The sequence below is a fragment of the Bombina bombina genome, chromosome 5 (genome assembly GCF_027579735.1).
Source record: "Bombina bombina isolate aBomBom1 chromosome 5, aBomBom1.pri, whole genome shotgun sequence".
NCBI lineage: Eukaryota > Metazoa > Chordata > Amphibia > Anura > Bombinatoridae > Bombina > Bombina bombina.
The window spans coordinates 747,809,828-747,831,597 of record NC_069503.1 but is presented as its reverse complement, the minus strand read 5'-3'; the positions used below and the strand labels follow the sequence as shown (position 1 = coordinate 747,831,597).

The 21,770-nt window shown below is 37.3% G+C and overlaps 1 protein-coding gene across 2 annotated transcripts; it reads right to left on the bottom strand.

Annotated features, from left to right (window-relative positions):
• Nucleotides 1–585: 585 nt before the first annotated feature.
• On the bottom strand, nt 586–20,931 carry GMNN (geminin DNA replication inhibitor). Of its 2 annotated transcripts, none has more exons than XM_053713111.1 (7): nt 20,825–20,931; nt 16,809–16,864; nt 14,502–14,597; nt 2,805–2,943; nt 2,636–2,718; nt 2,435–2,545; nt 586–948 (listed from the first exon to the last, which is right to left on the bottom strand). In XM_053713111.1, the coding sequence occupies exons 2-7, from the start codon at nt 16,857–16,859 to the stop codon at nt 826–828; spliced, it is 603 nt and encodes a 200-aa protein (XP_053569086.1). In that variant the 5' UTR covers nt 16,860–16,864; nt 20,825–20,931; the 3' UTR covers nt 586–825. The 2 variants fall into 2 exon arrangements, with proteins under 2 accessions (XP_053569086.1, XP_053569087.1); XM_053713112.1 differs by lacking the exon at nt 20,825–20,931 and adding an exon at nt 16,952–17,068.
• Between the last annotated feature and the right edge of the window lie 839 nt (nt 20,932–21,770).

Below are 21,770 nucleotides of genomic sequence, written 5' to 3'. Positions count from 1 at the left end.
CCCTTATTTTATGATTTGCTTGCACAGCCACTTGTGTTTTTTTTTTTTTACAAATGACATCTGAAATGTTAATTTCAAAGAGGATAGATAATCCAGTTAGTACCCATTCCCAGTTTTGCATAACCGACACAATACACTTGACATTTGATTACCTTTTATCTATGCCTATGAAGACTGACCCACTATCAGTGGTTTTTTTTTTTTTACACAAACTTGCATTTAACCAGTTCTTTTATGCTCATTCCCATCTTGCCTGCAATTTATACCCAGGCTATCCTTCAACGATCAGCAACAAAGTATGGGGTTAAAATTGCATGCTGTACCTGAATAAGTTTAATTTTGACTTTAAGTGACCAGCATTTCACCTTACAGAAACGGATAGTAGATGAGAACCAAAAAGGCCCCTCAAGTCTACCTATAATTTGTGACAAACTCTTTTTTCTAAGCACTGTTGAATCGAGTAGTTGAGCTCTGTTCCAAATGCAAAAGGGCATGGGTCAAAATGAATCATTCCTATATCTATTACTCAATCTCCCAGTTTAAGACCATTGCTAAAGAGTACATATATTAAAGCAGACTTCCAGATAAAAAAAAACCTGACTTTTATTAAAGTATATACAAACACCTCACATCAAGGTTAGCATTAAAACCTATATACAAGCTCATAAAAAATACATAGTATTTGCTTTTTTAAATAAGTGACCAGCATTCCAACTTACAGAAACTTTAAACTAGTGCAGAAGCAGCCTGCTTAAACTGCATTAAGTGTGACATTTGTAAGGCCACTTAAGTTTGTTCAAAACAATTTTCAAGTTAGGCAGTCTCCTATTCTGTATCTTGAATGCTTATGTTTTGGTCATCTGAATATACTTCGTCTTCACACCTTGCTTCTTCCAAGTCTAGATTTTTTAGATCTTCAATGCTTCTTGGTGCAGATCCTGTCAATCTCTAGGGTAGGAAAATGAAAGAAAACAAATGTTTAGCTACACATTTGATTAGGGAAACACTGGTGGAAGGCATCGAGAGGCTAGACATTTTTTCAGATTGCTTTGCTCATAAAAAGAAAGCAGAGAAACAATCTTTGAACAATGATGGAATTATTCATCCATAAAGATATGGTAAACCCAAGCATATAACAAAGCAGATTGCCAACAGTGCCTCCGCCTGCCCACAGCACTGTGCTCTTCATTGAGGTGATGTTTCCACCTCTAGACCAATAGCTGTGTGTCAAATGACATCCTAGTACAGCTAGAGGTGGAAAAGTCACCTTAATGGAGAAGAGCGTTGTGCCATGGGCAGCCAGAGGCACGGTTTGAGATACTTTCTTTACAGATAGGCCGAGTTCAGCATTTTTTTTTACAAAACTGAGAACACTATTAGCAATGGTAAATCCTAGCTTTTTTTCCTTTTTAATCGCTAGGATCCAACAGTGTTACAAGTGAAGGGGGCTTTCAATCATTAAGTATAAAATATATCATGCTGAAAGTTAATTTGTCTGCAGCGCATGCCGTGCTGAGTACCTCAGGCCTCACATGGAGAAACGCTATTTAATAAGGTGATGTTTCCCAACTCCTTAGCCAATAAGGCTAACCCCCTTCAACTGCTGATCTCTACACAGACTAATGCCCATATAAAGTAGACAGTACCCTAAGTATGGAATCAAAGTTGAAAATTCATAAAATATACCCTTAACACTGTTCAAATACATGAAATGCAATATATGATCTTTATAAAATTAAAGACAGTCTACTCTAGAATTTTTATGGTTTAAAAAGAAAGATAATCCCTTTATTACCCAATTCCCTGGTCTTGCATAACCAACAGTTATATAAATACACTTTATACCTCTGATTACCTTAGCCTCTGCAGATTGCAACCAAATCTCAGTGCTTTTGACAGACATGCAGTTTAGCCAACCAGTGCAGACTCCTAAATAACTCCACAGGAGTGAGCACAATGTAATCTATTTGACACATGAACTAGTACTGTTTAACTGAAAAAAAACTTTCAAAATGCTCTGAGCTAGGAAGTTTAACGGTTTAGAAATCAGTTTGAAGCTACCTAGGTTTAGCTTTTCAAAAATACCAAGGGAACAAAGCAAATTTGATAAAATTGGAAAGTTGTTTACAATTGCATGCCCTATCTGAATCATGAAAGTTTAATTTTGACTAGACTGTCCCTTTAAGGTTGTCCTTAAACTGATAGTGGTTTCTGAAGGGAATAAATCTCAGGTTTATTACCAAATTGTATAGAAGTTCATTCCATAGATGGAATTATATATAATTTGATCATAAACTGCCTTCATAAGTTAGTTAGTAACTTATTTTAGTTAAAGCACTTAAGGTGCACAGGCCAGTATATATTGCAACTTTCATTTGTCAATTAATGTTTTTAAAGAATGTATGCTTTATTAACTTACAGCAAGCTTGCTCACCTCAATCATATTTGCCATATATTGTACATGTCCAGCAAGTTCCATAAGTTCGTCATTTTCCTGTTTTAAACGACTGATCTCTTCATTTTTGCTGTCTATTTCTTTGTGTAACTGCATATAAAAATACATACATTTAATGTTGGATATTTTAGCTATACCATCCTAACACATGGCTGCATCAAGGTGCTAAATAGCTATTACCTTTTCATTCTCCTGCAAGACCTCATACAGTGCTTTTCTTCTTTCATCTGCTATGTCTTTCCAGTACAGATAGGTTGGATTTTCTGTTTATGACAAAACAAAAACTTAATTACGAGGAAACAAAAAAAAACAAGCCACACCACAAGATAACACATTACCACCAACTTACCTTTTACCATAAGATCATACGCTTCACTTGAGTTGCACTGATTTTCTCCATGTTCTGTGTCAACAGCAATTTCCACTTTTGCTTTCTTTGAAGTCAACTGGTCATTCCATAACTTTCTTTTTGTAGAGTTTTTTCCTGCCTTGAAAAACAAGCCCTATCAGTATTTGCAAAAGTAAAACAAGCTTTTCCTTTGGTTTGCTGTCAGACTAAAAACACTGTTTTGCAAAAATCTTTAAAAGGTTATAATGCAAGATTTGCATGAAGTGCTTAATAGACCAGTAAATACAGTAGAACATTTTCTAAACAAATGCATGATAAATTCCAAAGTTTCTACTACCCACTCCTGTATAATGTAAGCCATCAGCCAATCACAAGTGCATATACAGTCAAAAAAAAAAATTCACACCCCTGTTAAAATGTCAGGTTACCGTCATGTAAAAAAAATTTCAGAACCTTTTCTACCTTTAATGTGACCTGTAAACTGTACAACTCAATTGAAAAATAAACTGAAATATTTTAGGTGGAGGGAAGTAAACAAAATAAAATGTGGTTGGATAACCTATAACTGGGGATGTAGCTTAGAATTAAGCAATCACATTCAAAATTATGTTAGTCAGTACACACCTGTCATTTAAAGTGCCTCTGATTAACCCCAAATAAAGTTCAGATGTTCTAGTAGGTTTTTCCATACATTTTCTTAGTCGCATCCTACAGCAAAAGCAGTGGTCTGCAAAGAGCTTCCAAAGCATCAGAGATCTCATTGTTAAAAAGGTGTAAGGAGAAGGGTACAAAAGAATTTCCAAGGTATTAGATATACTATGGAACACAGAGAAGACAGGCAAATGGAGAAAATATAGTACAGTGACATTACCAAGTAGTGGACGTCCCTCCAAAATTGAGGACTAAGAAAACTGGTCTGAGGCGCTGCCAAGAGGACTACAGCAACATTAACCCCTTAACGACCAAAGACCTACCAGTTACATCCTCTAAAAACTGTCAGTGACAATGGACGTACCTGGTACGTCACCCGTCTAATTGAGCGCTGGAAGAGATTGTGATCACTTCCAGCAGCTCTAAGGGTATTGCCACTGGCGCTCAGTGCCAGCCATTGATGGTGCCAATCGTGGGTGGGAGCTGCTGCTGGGTGACGGCCCATAGATTGTTACTTCCTGTCCCTGTACTGTAAGAGTGCACACAGTCGTGCCACATTTGTATAATATAAATGATTTGTGAAGGATGCAGAGGGAGGTGAGAATTTAATGTTGGGCAAGGGATCTGGGACGGGGAGGGAGGGCAGCTACCCTACAGAAGTTTTATTTAGAAATAAAGCTTTTTTTGGGGTGGCAAACGGTACTGGCAGACAGCTGCTAGTACCCATGATGACAGCAAATAAGTAGAGGGGGGAGGATCAGAATCTAAAAAATGCTTTTTATTTTGGTAATGGCAGACTTTGCCAGTACTCAAGATGGAGGTGACAATTTTTAGGTGGGGAGGGAAGAGAGCTTTTGAGGGGGTCAGGGAGGGATGCTGATCTCTACACAAAAGAAAATTAACCCTACATGCTACCAAACACCTTAACTGTTGGGCATAATACAAGTGGTGCACAGTGTCATTTAAGAGCCTTCTAATTGACAAAAACGCCAAAGACATGTGTCTGCTATTTCTGAAGGGGATCCCAGAGAAGCATGTCGAACCATTTGTGCTATAATTGCACAAGCTGTTTGTAAATAATTTGTGAGAAACCTTAAGTTTGTGAAAAAGTTAGTAAAATTTTTTTTTGATTTGATCATATTTAGCAGTGAAATGGCATGAAATATACCAAAATGTGCCTAGATCAATAATTTGGGTTGTCTACTAATAAAAAACAAAAAACCACCACATGTGAAGGGTTTAGGGATGCCTAACACATAGTTACAATGTAAATGGCTTATTTTGGAAAAAAAACAATTTGGAAATAGCAAAGTGCTACTTTTACTTATTGCCCTATAACTTGCAAAAAAGCCAAACATGTAAACATTGGGTGTTTCTAAACTCAGGACAAAAGAAACTATTTAGTATAGGAGTTTTTTGGTGGTTGTAGATGTGTAACAGATTCAGGGGTCAAAGCTAGAAAGTGTTCTCCCCATATATTTTTTAAGAAAATGTTATAGTAAATAATGATGAAAATTTTATCTTTAGAAAGTCCATATAATGGTGAGAAACAGTATGTGTGGGTACAGTAAATGAGTAAGGAAAATTACAGCTAAACACAAACACTGCAAAAATAGCCCTGGTCCTTAAAGGGACACTTAAAGGGACAGTTTACTCAAATTTTCTCCCCTTTAATTTGTTCCCAATGATCCACTTTACCTGCTGGAGTGTATTAAATTGTTTACAAGTAGCTCCTTTACCCTTATATTGGCATTTGAAATTGTTAATTTAGCATGTGGTATCCCCACCTATTCTGAAAGTTTGTGGCCGCGCGTACCAGCTATAGATAAGCTTTGTAAACACAGCCAGCAGAAGAAATTACACTCCCAGTGTGATAAAGCAGAGATAAGGTAATAAAATGTTGATTTTCCATTGTGGTGATTGTTTTAAGGACAAATATAAGATAAAGAAGTAGGTATATGTGCACAATGTGATACAGTAATGAGATCTGATTATACCTACAAGCTCAACCTATTTTATTAGGCTGTGGCTTCAAAACACAAAATCAGAGCTTTAATATACAGAAATAAACCTTAAAAAGCTAATTTTCATACATTTTTTACTCTACAATTGCTTTTTTTTACCAGTTGCAAACACATTAAGGGAAAAACTATTTTACAGTATACTGTCCCTTTAACCCAAATTTTCAGTGTGATTCAGATAGAGCATGCAATTTTAAGCAACTTTCTAATTTACTCCTATCAATTTGTTCTCTTGCTATCTTTATTTGAAAAAGGCATCTAAGTTTTTTTGGTGCAGCACTTTATTGGTGGATGAATTTATCCACCAATCAGCAAGAACCCAGGTTTTTCCACGAAAAATGGGCCGGCATCTAAACTTGCATTTCAAATAAAGATACCAAGAGAATGCAGAAAATGTAATAGGAGTAAGAGAGTTTTAAAATGTCATGATCAAACTGAATCACGAAAGCTAATTTGGGTTCAGTGTCCCTTTAAGGGTAAGAAAATAGAAAAATGGGTCTGGTCACTAAGGGGTTAAAGAAGCTGCATGAATATCTGGCAAGTACAGGCTGTGTGATACATGTGACAACAATCTCCTGTATTAATTTGTCTGGGCTATGGGGTAGAGTGGCAAGACTGAAGCCTTTTCTTACAGGGGGGGGGGGGGTGACCCCAAGTCTGGCTAAATTTTGCAAACATATCTGAAGTCTCCCAAAAGCATGTGTGAAAATGTGTTATGGTCTGATGAAACCAAGGTTGAACTTTTTGGCCATAATTTCAAAAGAGGTTTGGTGCAAAAACACTGCACATCAAACGATCATACCCACAGTGAAGCATGGTGGCGGCAGCATCATGCTTTGGGGCTGTTTTTCATCAGCTGGAACTGGGGCCTTAGCCAAAGTAGAGGGAATTATGAAAAGTTCCCAATACCAGTTAATATTGGCACAAAACCTTCAGGCTTCTGCTAGAAAGCTGAACATGAAGAGGAACTTCATCTTTCAGCATGACAACGACCCAAAGCATACCTCAAAATCAACGGCTTCACCAGAAGATTAAAGTTTTGGAATGGCCCAGCCCGTGCCCAGACCTGAAGCCGATTCAAAGTCTGTGGGGTGATCTGAAGAGGGCTGTGCACAGGAGTTGCCCTTGCAATCTGACAGATTTGGAGTGTTTTTGCAAAAAGTGGGCAAATCAAGATGTGCCATGCCGATAGACTCATACCCATAAACACTGAGTGCTGTAATAAAATCAAGGCGCTTCAAAGGATTAGTTTAAGGGTGTGCACATTTCTAACCATATTTTATTTTTACTTCCCTCCACCTAAAAGAAGTTTCAATTTAGTTGTACTGTTTAAAAGGTGGAAAAAGTTCAGAAATTATTTCTCTTTTTTTACATCACAGAAACCTGACATTTTAACAGGGGTGTGTAGACTTCTATATCTACTGTAGGTATATTCTGTGAATTCTTGCACAAACCCTACTGTATGTTAAAGTTTCAGTAAGTGACCCATAAATTTTTCTCATCAGTCCCAGCAGACTCAACATTTAATGGCGTGTTATAGATGCAGCAATAACACATGTATAGTTGCTTAGACATAAGTAAATATTGGGATTGGCCAGGTTACCACTGCTGCTACTGTGATCTGACTAAATTATTAATGGTAGCAATTTGATTTGGATCAGTATGCGAGAAATGGGTCATTTTTGCCCATGCTTGGTAATGTAAGCTGCATTCTCCCACTTCATTGTCAGCTGTCAACTCCCTAAGGGCAGTGGCTACACTGAAATTTGTAATGCAAAATGAGCACTTAAAGGACAAGTACAAAAGATTTGCATAAATTGCATGCTGGACAAAGCAATATAACTTAGTCTGAACTTCATTATAATCTCAACTCTTGAGCATGTTTATAAGTTCACAGGGTATATGTATACTAGTCTGAAGTCATGATACAGGGCGCAGGAAAAAGAGAATAAATTTGTCAGAAAAAAAAACAGTTTTGAAATTCTGATTAGGTGTGACTGCATAGTCTATTATGCACTTGTTAATTGTGCAATTCTACTGCATTGAGGGGTCTTTTAACATCCTTTTTACGGCAATTGTTTTTCAATAGCTATACTTCAACCACCAGTCCCATTATTTGGAGGAGCCAATCTGACTTTGGACTGCAGACCATGCTAACCAAGGACATAATGTTAGTATAATACATTGTTTTGCAGTCATCAGTTGAAGGGCCACTAAAGTGAAATTTAAGCATGAAAACCCACTTTCCAATTAAGTTATCAAAACACACATTTTTATATTCACACATAGATGCTCCAGCTGAGTATGTGCAAGTACAAAGTATATGCATTGTGATTGGCAGATTGTGTTACATGGTACAGGGGAGCAAAAATTGGATTAACAGAAGTTTGCCAGAAAAAAAAAAAATTCCACTGCTCATTTCAAATTCATTGATTTAACATTGTGTATTGGTCAATTTCTCTGCATTTAGTGGTCCTTTAAGAAAATATTTAAAGCATGGTTAGCATTGATAAATCTGCAGAGTGCATTCCAAGTTATGAGAAGAAAACTCAATTATAAAAGCTAAATGTAAAAAGTGGCAAAATTATGTATAATGCAAAGTTGTCCTCCAAACAAGGCAAAATGTGGATGGTGTTAGATTAACCCCTTAATGAGACTATATGGAAACAGTACATTATCAGTTTTAAAAATCATGTACACTAGTTTATATGCTATTCTATAGTAGAACTGAATATTACAATGAGTTCAGTCTCTTTAAAGGGACATTGTACACTAGATTTCTTTGCATAAATGTTGTGTAGATTTAGAGAGCCCATTTGTAACAATGTATGTTTGCTTTTTTTATTTTTAAAAACAAAATTCAGATTTCTAACCAAGCCCCAGTGTAAAGATGTATATGCTTGTTTACAGACTCCTGTTTGTGTAATCTGTATTTTCATATGTAGGGGAGTGTGCTTTCTTTCATGTAATTAGCAAGAGTCTATGAGCTAGTGACGTATGGGATATACATTCCTACCAGGAGGGGCAAAGTTTCCCAAACCTCAAAATGCCTATAAATACACCCCTCACCACACCCACAATTCAGTTTTACAAACTTTGCCTCCGATGGAGGTGGTGAAGTAAGTTTGTGCTAGATTCTACGTTGATATGCGCTCCGCAGCAAGTTGGAGCCCGGTTTTCCTCTCAGCGTGCAGTGAATGTCAGAGGGATGTGAGGAGAGTATTGCCTATTTGAATGCAGTGATCTCCTTCTACGGGGTATATTTCATAGGTTCTCTGTTATCGGTCGTAGAGATTCATCTCTTACCTCCCTTTTCAGATCGACGATATACTCATATATACCATTACCTCTGCTGATTCTCGTTTCAGTACTGGTTTGGCTTTCTACAAACATGTAGATGAGTGTCCTGGGGTAAGTAAATCTTATTTTCTGTGACACTCTAAGCTATGGTTGGGCACTTTGTTTATAAAGTTCTAAATATATGTATTCAAACATTTATTTGCCTTGACTCAGAATGTTCAACATTCCTTATTTTCAGACAGTCAGTTTCATATTTGGGATTATGCATTTAAATTATTCATTTTTTCTTACCTTCAAAAATTTGACTCTTTTTTCCCTGTGGGCTGTTAGGCTCGCGGGGGCTGAAAATGCTTCATTTTATTGTGTCATTCTTGGCGCAAAAATTCTTTTCCGTTTCCGGCGTCATACGTGTCGCCGGATGTGGCGTCATTTTTGGCGCCAAAAGCATTTAGGCGCCAAATAATGTGGGCGTCTTATTTGGCGCTAAAAAATATGGGCGTCGCTTTTGCCTCCACATTATTTAAGTCATTTTTTATTGCTTCTGGTTGCTAGAAGCTTGTTCTTTGGCATTTTTTTCCCATTCCTGAAACTGTCATTTAAGGAATTTGATCAATTTTGCTTTATATGTTGTTTTTTCTCTTACATATTGCAAGATGTCTCACGTTGCATCTGAGTCAGAAGATACTACAGGAAAATCGCTGTCTAGTGCTGGATCTACCAAAGCTAAGTGTATCTGCTGTAAACTTTTGGTAGCTATTCCTCCGGCTGTTTGTATTAATTGTCATGACAAACTTGTTAATGCAGATAATATTTCCTTTAGTAAAGTACCATTGTCTGTTGCAGTTCCTTCAACATCTAAGGTGCAGAATGTTCCTGATAACATAAGAGATTTTGTTTCTGAATCCATCAAGAAGGCTATGTCTGTTATTTCTCCTAGTAAACGTAAAAAATCTTTTAAAACTTCTCTCCCTACAGATGAATTTTTAAATGAACATCATCATTCTGATTCTGATGACTCTTCTGGTTCAGAGGATTCTGTTTCAGAGATTGATGCTGATAAATCTTCATATTTATTTAAAATGAAATATATTCGTTCTTTACTTAAAGAAGTATTAATTGCTTTAGAAATAGAGGATTCTGGTCCTCTTGATACTAATTCTAAACGTTTAGATAAGGTGTTTAAATCTCCTGTGGTTATTCCAGAAGTTTTTCCTGTTCCTAATGCTATTTCTGCAGTAATTTCCAAAGAATGGGATAAATTGGGTAATTCATTTACTCCTTCTAAACGTTTTAAGCAATTATATCCTGTACCGTCTGACAGGTTAGAATTTTGGGACAAAATCCCTAAAGTTGATGGGGCTATTTCTACCCTTGCTAAACGTACTACCATTCCTATGTCAGATGGTACTTCGTTTAAAGATCCTTTAGATAGGAAAATTGAATCCTTTCTAAGAAAAGCTTATCTGTGTTCAGGTAATCTTCTTAGACCTGCTATATCATTGGCTGATGTTGCTGCAGCTTCAACTTTTTGGTTGGAAACTTTAGCGCAACAAGTAATAAATCATGATTCTCATGATATTATTCTTCAGCATGCTAATAATTTTATCTGTGATGCCATTTTTGATATTATCAGAGTTGATGTCAGGTTTATGTCTCTAGCTATTTTAGCTAGAAGAGCTTTATGGCTTAAGACTTGGAATGCTGATATGGCTTCTAAATCAACTCTACTTTCCATTTCTTTCCAGGGTAACAAATTATTTGGTTCTCAGTTGGATTCTATTATCTCAACTGTTACTGGTGGGAAAGGAACTTTTTACCACAGGATAAAAAATCTAAGGGTAAAAACAGGGCTAATAATCGTTTTCGTTCCTTTCGTTTCAACAAAGAACAAAAGCCTGATCCTTCATCCTCAGGAGCAGTTTCAGTTTGGAAACCATCTCCAGTCTGGAATAAATCCAAGCCTGCTAGAAAAGCAAAGCCAGCTTCTAAGTCCACATGAAGGTGCGGCCCTCATTCCAGCTCAGCTGGTAGGGGGCAGGTTACGTTTTTTCAAAGAAATTTGGATCAATTCTGTTCACAATCTCTGGATTCAGAACATTGTTTCAGAAGGGTACAGAATTGGTTTCAAGATGAGACCTCCTGCAAAGAGATTCTTTCCCGTGTCCCAGTAAATCCAGTGAAAGCTCAAGCATTTCTGAATTGTGTTTCAGATCTAGAGTTGGCTGGAGTAATTATGCCAGTTCCGGAACAGGGGATGGGGTTTTATTCAAATCTCTTCATTGTACCAAAGAAGGAGAATTCCTTCAGACCAGTTCTGGATCTAAAAATATTGAATAGTTATGTAAGGATACCAACGTTCAAGATGGTAAGTTGGTAACTGTAAGGACTATCTTGCCTTTTGTTCAGCAAGGGCATTATATGTCCACAACAGATTTACAGGATGCATATCTGCATATTCCGATTCATCCAGATCATTATCAGTTCCTGAGATTCTCTTTTCTGGACAAGCATTACCAGTTTGTGGCTCTACCGTTTGGCCTAGCTACAGCTCCAAGAATTTTTTCAAAAGTTCTCGGTGCCCTTCTGTCTGTAATCAGAGAACAGGGTATTGTGGTATTTCCTTATTTGGACGATATCTTGGTACTTGCTCAGTCTTTACATTTAGCAGAATCTCATACGAATCGACTTGTGTTGTTTCTTCAAGATCATGGTTGGAGGATCAATTTACCAAAAAGTTCTTTGATTCCTCAGACAAGGGTAACCTTTCTGGGTTTCCAGATAAAGTCATGGACACTGAATCTAACAGACAAGAGACGTCTAAAATTGATTGCAGCTTGTCGAAACCTTCAGTCACAATCATTCCCTTCGGTAGCCTTATGCATGGAAATTCTAGGTCTTATGACTGCTGCATCGGACGCGATCCCCTTTGCTCGTTTTCACATGCGACCTCTTCAGCTCTGTATGCTGAATCAATGGTGCAAGGATTACACAAAGATATCTCAATTAATATCTTTAAAACCGATTGTACGACACTCTAACGTGGTGGACAGATCACCATCGTTTAATTCAGGGGGCTTCTTTTGTGCTTCCGACCTGGACTGTAATTTCAACAGATGCAAGTCTCACAGGTTGGGGAGCTGTGTGGGGATCTCTGACGGCACAAGGAGTTTGGGAATCTCAGGAGGTGAGATTACCAATCAATATTTTGGAACTCCGTGCAATTTTCAGAGCTCTTCAGTCTTGGCCTCTTCTGAAGAGAGAATCGTTCATTTGTTTTCAGACAGACAATGTCACAACTGTGGCATACATCAATCAAGGAGGGACTCACAGTCCTCTGGCTATGAAAGAAGTATCTCGAATTTTGGTTTGGGCGGAATCCAGCTCCTGTCTAATCTCTGCGGTTCATATCCCAGGTATAGACAATTGGGAAGCGGATTATCTCAGTCGCCAAACCTTGCATCCGGGCGAATGGTCTCTTCACCCAGAGGTATTTGTTCAAATGTGGGAACTTCCAGAAATAGATCTGATGGCGTCTCATCTAAACAAGAAACTTCCCAGGTATCTGTCCAGATCCCGGGATCCTCAGGCGGAGGCAGTGGATGCATTATCACTTCCTTGGAAGTATCATCCTGCCTATATCTTTCCGCCTCTAGTTCTTCTTCCAAGAGTAATCTCCAAGATTCTGAAGGAATGCTAGTTTGTTCTGCTGGTAGCTCCTGCATGGCCTCACAGGTTTTGGTATGCGGATCTTGTCCGGATGGCCTCTTGCCAATCGTGGACTCTTCCGTTAAGACCAGACCTTCTGTCTCAAGGTCCTTTTTTCCATCAGGATCTGAAATCCTTAAATTTAAAGGTATGGAGATTGAACGCTTGATTCTTGGTCAAAGGTTTCTCTGACTGTGATTAATACTAATTTACAGGCTCGTAAATCTGTATCTAGAGAGATATATTAAAGAGTCTGGAAGACTTATATTTTTGGTGTCTCATCATTTTTCTTGGCATTCTTTTAGAATACCGAGAATATTACAGTTTCTTCAGGATGGTTTAGATAAGGGTTTGTCCGCAAGTTCCTTGAAAGGACAAATCTCTGCTCTGTTCTTTTTCACAGAAAGCTTGCTATTCTTCCTTATATTCATTGTTTTGTACAAGCTTTGGTTCGTATAAAGCCTGTCATTAAGTCAATTTCTCCTCGGAGTTTGAATTTGGTTCTGGGGGCTCTTCAAGCTCCTCCATTTGAACCTATGCATTCATTGGACATTAAATTACTTTCTTGGAAAGTTTTGTTCCTTTTGGCCCTCTCTTCTGCCAGAAGAGTTTCTGAATTATCTGCTCTTTCTTGTGAGTCTCCTTTTCTGATTTTTCATCAGGATAAGGCGGTGTTGCGAACTTCTTTTAAATTTTTACCTAAGGTTGTGAATTCCAACAACATTAGTAGAGAAATTGTGGTTCCTTCATTATGTCCTAATCCTAAGAATTCTAAGGAGAAATCGTTGCATTCTTTGGATGTTGTTAGAGCTTTGAAATATTATGTTGAAGCTACTAAATCTTTCCGAAAGACTTCTAGTCTATTTGTTATCTTTTCCGGTTCTAGAAAAGGCCAGAAAGCTTCTGCCATTTCTTTGGCATCTTGGTTGAAATCTTTAATTCATCTTGCCTATGTTGAGTCGGGTAAAACTCCGCCTCAGGATTACAGCTCATTCTACTAGGTCAAGTTTCTACTTCCTGGGCGTTTAGGAATGAAGCTTCGGTTGATCAGATTTGCAAAGCAGCAACTTGGTCCTCTTTGCATACTTTTACTAAATTCTACCATTTTGATGTATTTTCTTCTTCTGAAGCAGTTTTTGGTAGAAAACTACTTCAGGCAGCGGTTTCAGTTTGAATCTTCTGCTTATGTTTTTCATTAAACTTTATTTTGGGTGTGGATTATTTTCAGCAGGAATTGGCTGTCTTTATTTTATCCCTCCCTCTCTAGTGACTCTTGCGTGGAAAGATCCACATCTCGGGTAATCATTATCCCATACGTCACTAGCTCATGGACTCTTGCTAATTACATGAAAGAAAACATAATTTATGTAAGAACTTACCTGATAAATTCATTTCTTTCATATTAGCAAGAGTCCATGAGGCCCGCCCTTTTTTTGTGGTGGTTATGATTTTGTATAAAGCACAATTATTCCAATTCCTTATTTTATATGCTTTCGCACTTTTCTATCACCCCATTTCTTGGCTATTCGTTGAACTGAATTGTGGGTGTGGTGAGGGGTGTATTTATAGGCATTTTGAGGTTTGGGAAACTTTGTCCCTCCTGGTAGGAATGTATATCCCATACGTCACTAGCTCATGGACTCTTGCTAATATGAAAGAAATGAATTTATCAGGTAAGTTCTTACATAAATTATGTTTTTCTTGATTTACCAGCCCATTTCAGGGGGTCTCCCAGCCTAACCTCAGTGCTAGACTGGGAGCTTCTAAGTAAAGTTTTAAAGTTCAAATTGTTTTATACTGTATTTTTGTGTGCATATTCTTTATAGTAGTGTGTATTACATGCATTTATGTGAAAATTAGTGTACAGTCATTTTAAGATTAATTAAATCATGCCAGAACAGTTGAGAAAATCAGCTTGATAGTAAAGCGTTCTAAAATGAAGCGATTTAACTCAGCATTGTCTTCACTGTCCTTAAAAATAGGATGATTCTTTGACATGGAGCTAAAGACTGCTACATACCTCATTAGCCCTCCCAACAAGACATCCAGTTGCAGATGGCTGGATTACTTTAAGAGTCCTTCTTGAAGAGTCATTTGTTTTAGCCTCGAAAAAGTTCTGAAAGTATATAAATGCATGCATGTTTAGATAATGAATTGTGGAACATTAAAGGGACGGTCTACACCAGACTTTGTATTGTTTAAAAAGATTAATACCTTTATTAACCATTCCCCAGTTTTGCACAACCAACAGTTACAGTAACACACCTTTTACCTCTGATTACCTTGTATCTAAGTGTCTGCAAGACAGATTGCTGTATTAGAATATTTTATACTGATCTTACATATCTGCTGCTCACCATAAATTCAGAGGCCAATACACTTTAATCTAGTGCTTGGTTTATGCTACAATAAGATATTTGCTCATTTAACAGGTTCCCTTAAGGTTTAGCCTAAAGTCAAACAATGGCCTGTTTAAAAGTCTCACCTTGATTAAAAAGTAAATATGTGTTCAATTGAAAACCAGACTCTTTAACATTCATTTCTATGGCCACCATGGTTTAACAAAAAAAAAAAGAAAAAAATATCTAGCAGTAGATATGTACAATACAACCATGAGAAAGTTACTGATTCACACTGTACTTAGCATGACAGTTTTCCCACGGTCAGGTTATACTGCTGATTATTATCTTTGCAGTTATTTTACTAAACAAAGGCCAAAGACTGTGGGAACTAGAATCATTGCCTCTAACAATTTCTAAAGCTTCAAAGTTATGGATTAGCTGACATTTCACCAAATTACAACACTTGATACCAGCAGCTCATATGACAGGTAAATGCTAGAGTTCTTATCTCATGGGAAAATCTTACTTGTTCCTGTTGGAAGTGAAATTAATGAAAAAAAATGTTTTCCCTTCCCATGTATCTTAGACAGTGTACTATAATTTTTTTTATCCCCTTTAATATGTTCCCAGTGATCCATTTTACCTGCTGGGGCATTTTAGTTTACAGCTTTACCTTTTTGTAATTTGAAATAGCTGCTTTTGCATGATGATTTATCCCAACCTATACTGAAAATTAAGATACTCAGTGGTTTTAGAAAAGCTATAAACTAGTTTAGAAGAAATGTTCCCAGTGGGTTGTATGGCAGAGAGATTAAATATGTCAGTTCTCACTTTGAATATGAGGATCGCATAGCGATGAAAACTAACAAGTCTGACAACTGAAATGCAACCTAATCAAACAGACTGAGCTTCCAGAGTTATTTCCTATACAGGAATACCTAAAGGAGCAATTTTTCCAATACATTTTCAACTCTTCAGTAATTGGAAAAAGTAGTATAAAGAGGGCAACAGATCTGCCACTTGGCATTTTATATATGAAATACCCTTTTATCTTTGTCACATGTTTGTGTAGTATTTACAATCTGACACTCAAACCAATAGTGCCTTGATAGAGGCAAAACAAGTTTGATATTTTCATGCATTTACACACATTTGATACTGTACAGTAAAATTGTCTCTTCATGTGTTTCCAATAACTTGATAGACCAGCTGCAGAGTATAAGATTTAGTGTTCTGCCCAGGACTTTAGCAGGTGCACCTGTATTGCAATTCACCCATATAGAGAGCAGCTGCGCTATGTTAACATATGCGTTGAAGTAAGCTCTGAGAACACTTGGAACAGGAATACAGGGTGGGCTGTTGCATTTTGATTGACAGCACTGCCCTGCTACTAAAGGATTTAAAAGTGACTCCAAGGGCAGCCGAGAAAGCATTCAGATGCAGAGTAAGTATAAGCTAACATGTATTGCAGAGCATAACACGCAAACACAGTAGCTTTATTTCTATTTATAGCACTTTTTAAAATTATAAATTGAAGCCTTTTATGGCTTAAATTTTGCTGGGTGGTGCACCTGCTAAATTGGTGCTAGAGAGAACATTGACAGGCAACAGCGATTGCAAATGCTGAAATAAAAGTAAATACGCCATTTGTTAACAGTTTAACACACCAGCAGGTAAAATTGATCATTGTGAACAAAACAAAAAAGGGAAGAAAGTTAGGTACTGCCCCATTAACCTTAAAGACTATGAAGCAGATGAACAAGTAGGGTGGATCTTTCTATCTAGTTCACAGCTTTCACAAGAGCCACATCAAGTTGGCAGGCTAGGAAGCTAGAATCTGGCAGCTGTGTATTGTGAAGCTCAGCAAAATCACAACACATTTGTTATTCCCCAAATAGTAAACTGCAAGATTTTAGAGCATTAGAAAAAAAAAAATATATATATATATATATATATTTTAGAGCAGTTGCATGACTGAGACTTGCCTTTATAGACATGGCCTTCTGGATTTCAGCCCTCTTAGCGTTGGTATTCATTTTACCTGCAATTAGAAACATTTGTTTTGAGATCTGCAAATTCACTAGGATCAAAGCAATAAAGTAAAAAGCCTTGGGACTCACTGACTTACTCTTCTGTTATGAGGAAAATTTTATAGGCATATTTCAGGGTAATGCATAGTGGGTTAGTTTAACACTAGATATCTATCTATAATCCAGTAATAACCCAAGTGTCCATAGTATTGGAGTTTATTTGAAAGACTAAAAAGAATGTTTCTGGATTAGTGTGATCCACCCCCCTTATCAGTGCTTAGCATCACAGACATTGCATTCCATCTGAGTTCACAGCAGCTTGCTTCTAGGCATGCGCCAGCAGATAGTGTTATGTATTGGGTACTTGTAAAGCACAGCTAATCACCCGTAAGGGTCTCAAGGCGCTGCTCATTTTATAGACCTCTGAAGGATGAAAGGCTGAGTGGACCCTGCCGGGGATTAAAACTGCAACCCTTGGGTCGCTACAGAGCCACAGTGCATTAGCATGCTGAGCTATCTGTCCGGTATTCTACCAAAGGTGGAGATAGATACAGCCATATAAGGAATTGTGTGGGGGCATTAGAGCTTTACAATTCAGAAACTTAAAAGGGTTAATGGCAAGACACTGCAGTATAAATTTGCAAGTAATTAAAGTACTTTTAATATTTTGTCTCTACCGCAACTTTATTTATGTCCCTTTAAGATATGAACGAACAACTGTTTGCTCGAAACACTCACTCTCCTGATGGGTAAATAAAGGTCTATACTATGTGAAAGACGACAAGACTGATTTATCTTTGCGATTTGGAAGGCTCAATACCTGTCTATTCCCAAGTAGGAAATGTTAGTGGTGTTTCAACATTACATTAGAATGTATAAGCGCTAACCTCTGAAATATTTGGATAAATTGCAACAAAAAATAACTTTCAATATACTACATCTTAATTTAACAGATTAAAGTGAATGTAAACTTTAATGAATTAAAGGACAGTATCAAATAATCTTAAAAACCAGGGGCACTTTAATTCATTAAAGTTTACAAAGATTTTTTTTAAAATACCTGTGTTCGGGTAAACATAATGCCAACCCTCTGCCCGTAGAACTTGCTTTCTTTAGCAGGATGACTAATTCAAGCTGCCTCCAATCGTTGACCCATGAGCTGGACACCAAAGGGACACACGATTAGTCATCGTTCTGCTAAAAAAAGCAGGAGCTGCGGGCAGAGAATCGGCGTTTACCATAACGCAAAGGTAAGTCTTTAAAAAAAAAAATAAAAGCATCTTTATAAACTAATGAATTAAAGTGACCGTGTTTAACATTATTTGAAACTGGCCTTTAATTCATTACAGTTTACATTCACTTTAAATGTAACATTTGCTCAGCAACATATTTAGCAGATTAATGCACACTATTTAGAACAGTGCTCTCAAAGTACAGGCCATAGAGCCATATGCAGTCCTCAAGATCTGGCCATCCCTTGTTTAATAAGTAAACCATTGATTTGGGCTGTCAACTTATTTTAGGGTTCTAAAAGGGTGTAACTAGTTTGTCCTATATAGGCACTCAAGATAAATATAAAGACAAGCGCCCAGTGTAGACTACCACCATGCACTGAGTCAGCTAAAAATTTTTTACATTGCTATAAAGTTCCAAGATGATAGCTTCACTTGGCACTCGATAGAGACAATTGTGTCTATTGTGGGCTACAACTCCCACTAAGCACTACTTGGCAAAATGTCATTTCCAGACCACGTACTCTGTTAAAGCAACCCCCATGGGAGAACACTTGCCAGTGGCCCCAGATACTTTGATACCCCAGATTTAGATGATTGAGACTGCACTTTCCATACCAAGCAATAAATTGAATCAGTCATAAAAAAAGCACTGGGGTCAAAATTAAGTTTTCAGCTATAAGCAAGTTATTTATTAGAAAATCGGCTCAATAAGAAAGGACAGTAAAGGTAAAATTAAACTCATGATTCAGACAGCATGCAATTTTATTTAACTTCTCCCAATTTACTTCTATCAACTTTGCTTTGTCCTTGTATCCTTCATTGAAGAGTATATCTTGGTAGGCCGATAGGAGCTTAGGAGAGTGCACGTGTCTATTCCATGGAAGCAGTGTTTGCAACTATTTAGACTACTATAAACCATGTTTAAAACTTCTGCCACATGGCTAAATACACGTGCACTCTACTAAACTCAACTAGGATGAGTTTACTAGCAAAAGGACACCAATAAAAAATAAGCAAAATATTAGTTAAAGGGTCTACACAACAATTAACCTTTTAACGACGTTATATTCCGTCATTAACACTGGGCTTTAAAGCCATTATGACGGAATAGAACGTCATAACAAACGGCTGTCATGAAGCCTTCTGTGCTTCAAGGACTTGATCGCGGTCTGGAGGGCGTTCCTAGGGTTGTAGGGACGCCCCCCAGATGCGATCCAATAATTGAAATCTTGCGATCTTATGCACGATCGCGTAGTTTCAATTTGTCTACATCGGAACGGGTGTTCCGATGTAGGCACTTTAACCCTGACACGAAAGGGTTAAAAAGATAATGCCTTCACTACCCATTCCCCAGTTTTGCACAACCAACATTGTTAGATTAATATACTTTATAACATTTAAAGGGATAGGAAAAAAACTTGCATAGTTCAGAAAGAGCATGTAATTTTAAGACTTAATTTCACTTCTATTTTCAAAGGTACTTTCTCTTAATATCCCTTGTTAAAAATGAACTGAATGAAAACCTTCACTAGTGGAAGCTGCTAATTGGTCCTGCACACATTTGTCTCTTGTGATTGGATAACTAGATGTTTTCAGCATGCTGCCAGTAAGTAGTGCAATGCTGTCCCTTCAGCAATGGATAACGAGAATGAAGCGAATTTAATAGAAGTCAATTTGAAAGTTGTTTAAAATTGTATGTTCTATCTGAACCATAAGAATTTTGGGATTTACTATCCCTTTAAGCCTCTAAATGTCTGCCTGTTTCAAAGGCTCTACTGTGAGTTAATCACATGTCTTTGCAGTTACCTTTCACAACAGGAGACCGAGTTCATGTGGGCCATATAGATAATGTGTTCACGACTGAAAAGTTATTTAAGAGTTAGTGCAATATAGTACTAAATGCAACGCAATAGATTTTAAATAGTCATGTGATCAGGGGGTTGTGAGAAGATGCATACAAGATCATAGGTAAAAAGTAAACTAAATTAACTTGGTTGTGCAAAACTGGGGAATGGGTAATAAAGCTCTTCAAAATTATATTGTAGACCGTCCCTTTAAAACTAAATTAGAAAGTGCTGCAGTGTCATGCGCTACACAAATTAGTTATGATTAACTGTTGGCTAGTTTTAATGGGTAACTAAAAAATTATGTTCCAAACAACCATAAAACTAAACGACACAAAGTTGCAAATGATTATTACACGAAATAAGGATTAGCATTGCAGCTACACATTAGATAAACGATAGCAAGGTTGCGAGAAGTTCTAACATGCCTTGCGTTAAATTTAGGACAAATCAGGGCAATCCCACTGCTCAGCAAACGCTACTAGTGAGTTATAGCCATTCGGTTGTATCAATCAAATATTAGAGGCGTACGGCTGGGAGTCGGGGACATCTCTAGCAATAGTGTCAGGCGAAACCCAGCTACACACTCAAATACTGCTAGGCCTGAGTATACAACATGCTACTATCTCACAGTGAAGAGGAGCAGCTACAGGCTGCAATCAGCCAAAAGAACAGTCCAGGCCCAAAGACCACCAAATGGTAACAAACTAGAGGCAGCCTTAGCGCTGCAGTAAGGAGAGAAAGAAAAAAAAACTGCCAACAAGAGAAATGTATTTCTAGAGTTTACCGCACTAACACAACAACGTATATAAACAATTAGCAAGCGTTAAATTTAAAATATCTAAACGGCGAAATAATAACGCATTCAAATTAGCCCGCGCGCCACACTCACCTGTAAACGCCTCAAGTAACAAGCAATGAACAGATTAAAAAAATACTTTCCAAAAACCCGCGCGCCGCCTCTTTTATATGCTGCGCTTGCTGTGTCACGTGACTCCACGTCCCACCTCCTCAGTATAGGAAAGGACATTGCGTTTTGTTTTGTTTTTGGTTGCTGACGTAGTGTGAAAACTTAGTAAACTAACCAGCTATCGAACCACCCCAATAATATTGTAGCGTGTGAGGGTTGTTACATTGTCAAAGTATTCACGCTATTAGCTAGCTCTAAATGGCAGCAGAATCTGTTGACTCATTACAACTAAAGATAGTAAAAATCGCACATTTTTTTCTTATGGTTCAGAGAAAGAGGGATTGTAATTCTTATGGTTCAGAGAAAGCGGGATTGTAATTTTTTGTCAATTACACACATATCTTAATTTGTGCAAACAACACACAACACACACACGTTAAAGGGACATTGAACCCGAATTTTTTCTTTCTTGATTCAGATAGAGCATGCAATTTTAAGCAACTTTCTAATTTACTCCAATTATCAAATTTTATTCGTTCTCTTGCTATCTTTATTTGAAAAAGAAGGCATCTAAGCTTTTTTTTGGTTCATACTCTGGGCAGCATTTTTTTATTGGTGGATTAATTTATCCACCAATCAGCAAGAGCAACCCAGGTTTTCACCAAAAATGGGTCGGCACCTAAACTTACATTCTTGCATTTCAAATAAAGATACCAAGAGAATGAAGAACATTTGATAATAAGAGTAAATTAGAAAGTTTCTTAAAATTTCATGCTCTATCTGAATCACGAAAGAAAAATTCTGGGTTCAGTGTCCCTTTAATTACTAGCCTTAAAGTGATGGTAAACTCTCCCCTTTTTAAAATCAGATCTGGAATGTAAGCGCTATTTTAGATGGAGTTTAATTCATTAGCTGTAATGAAGATGCA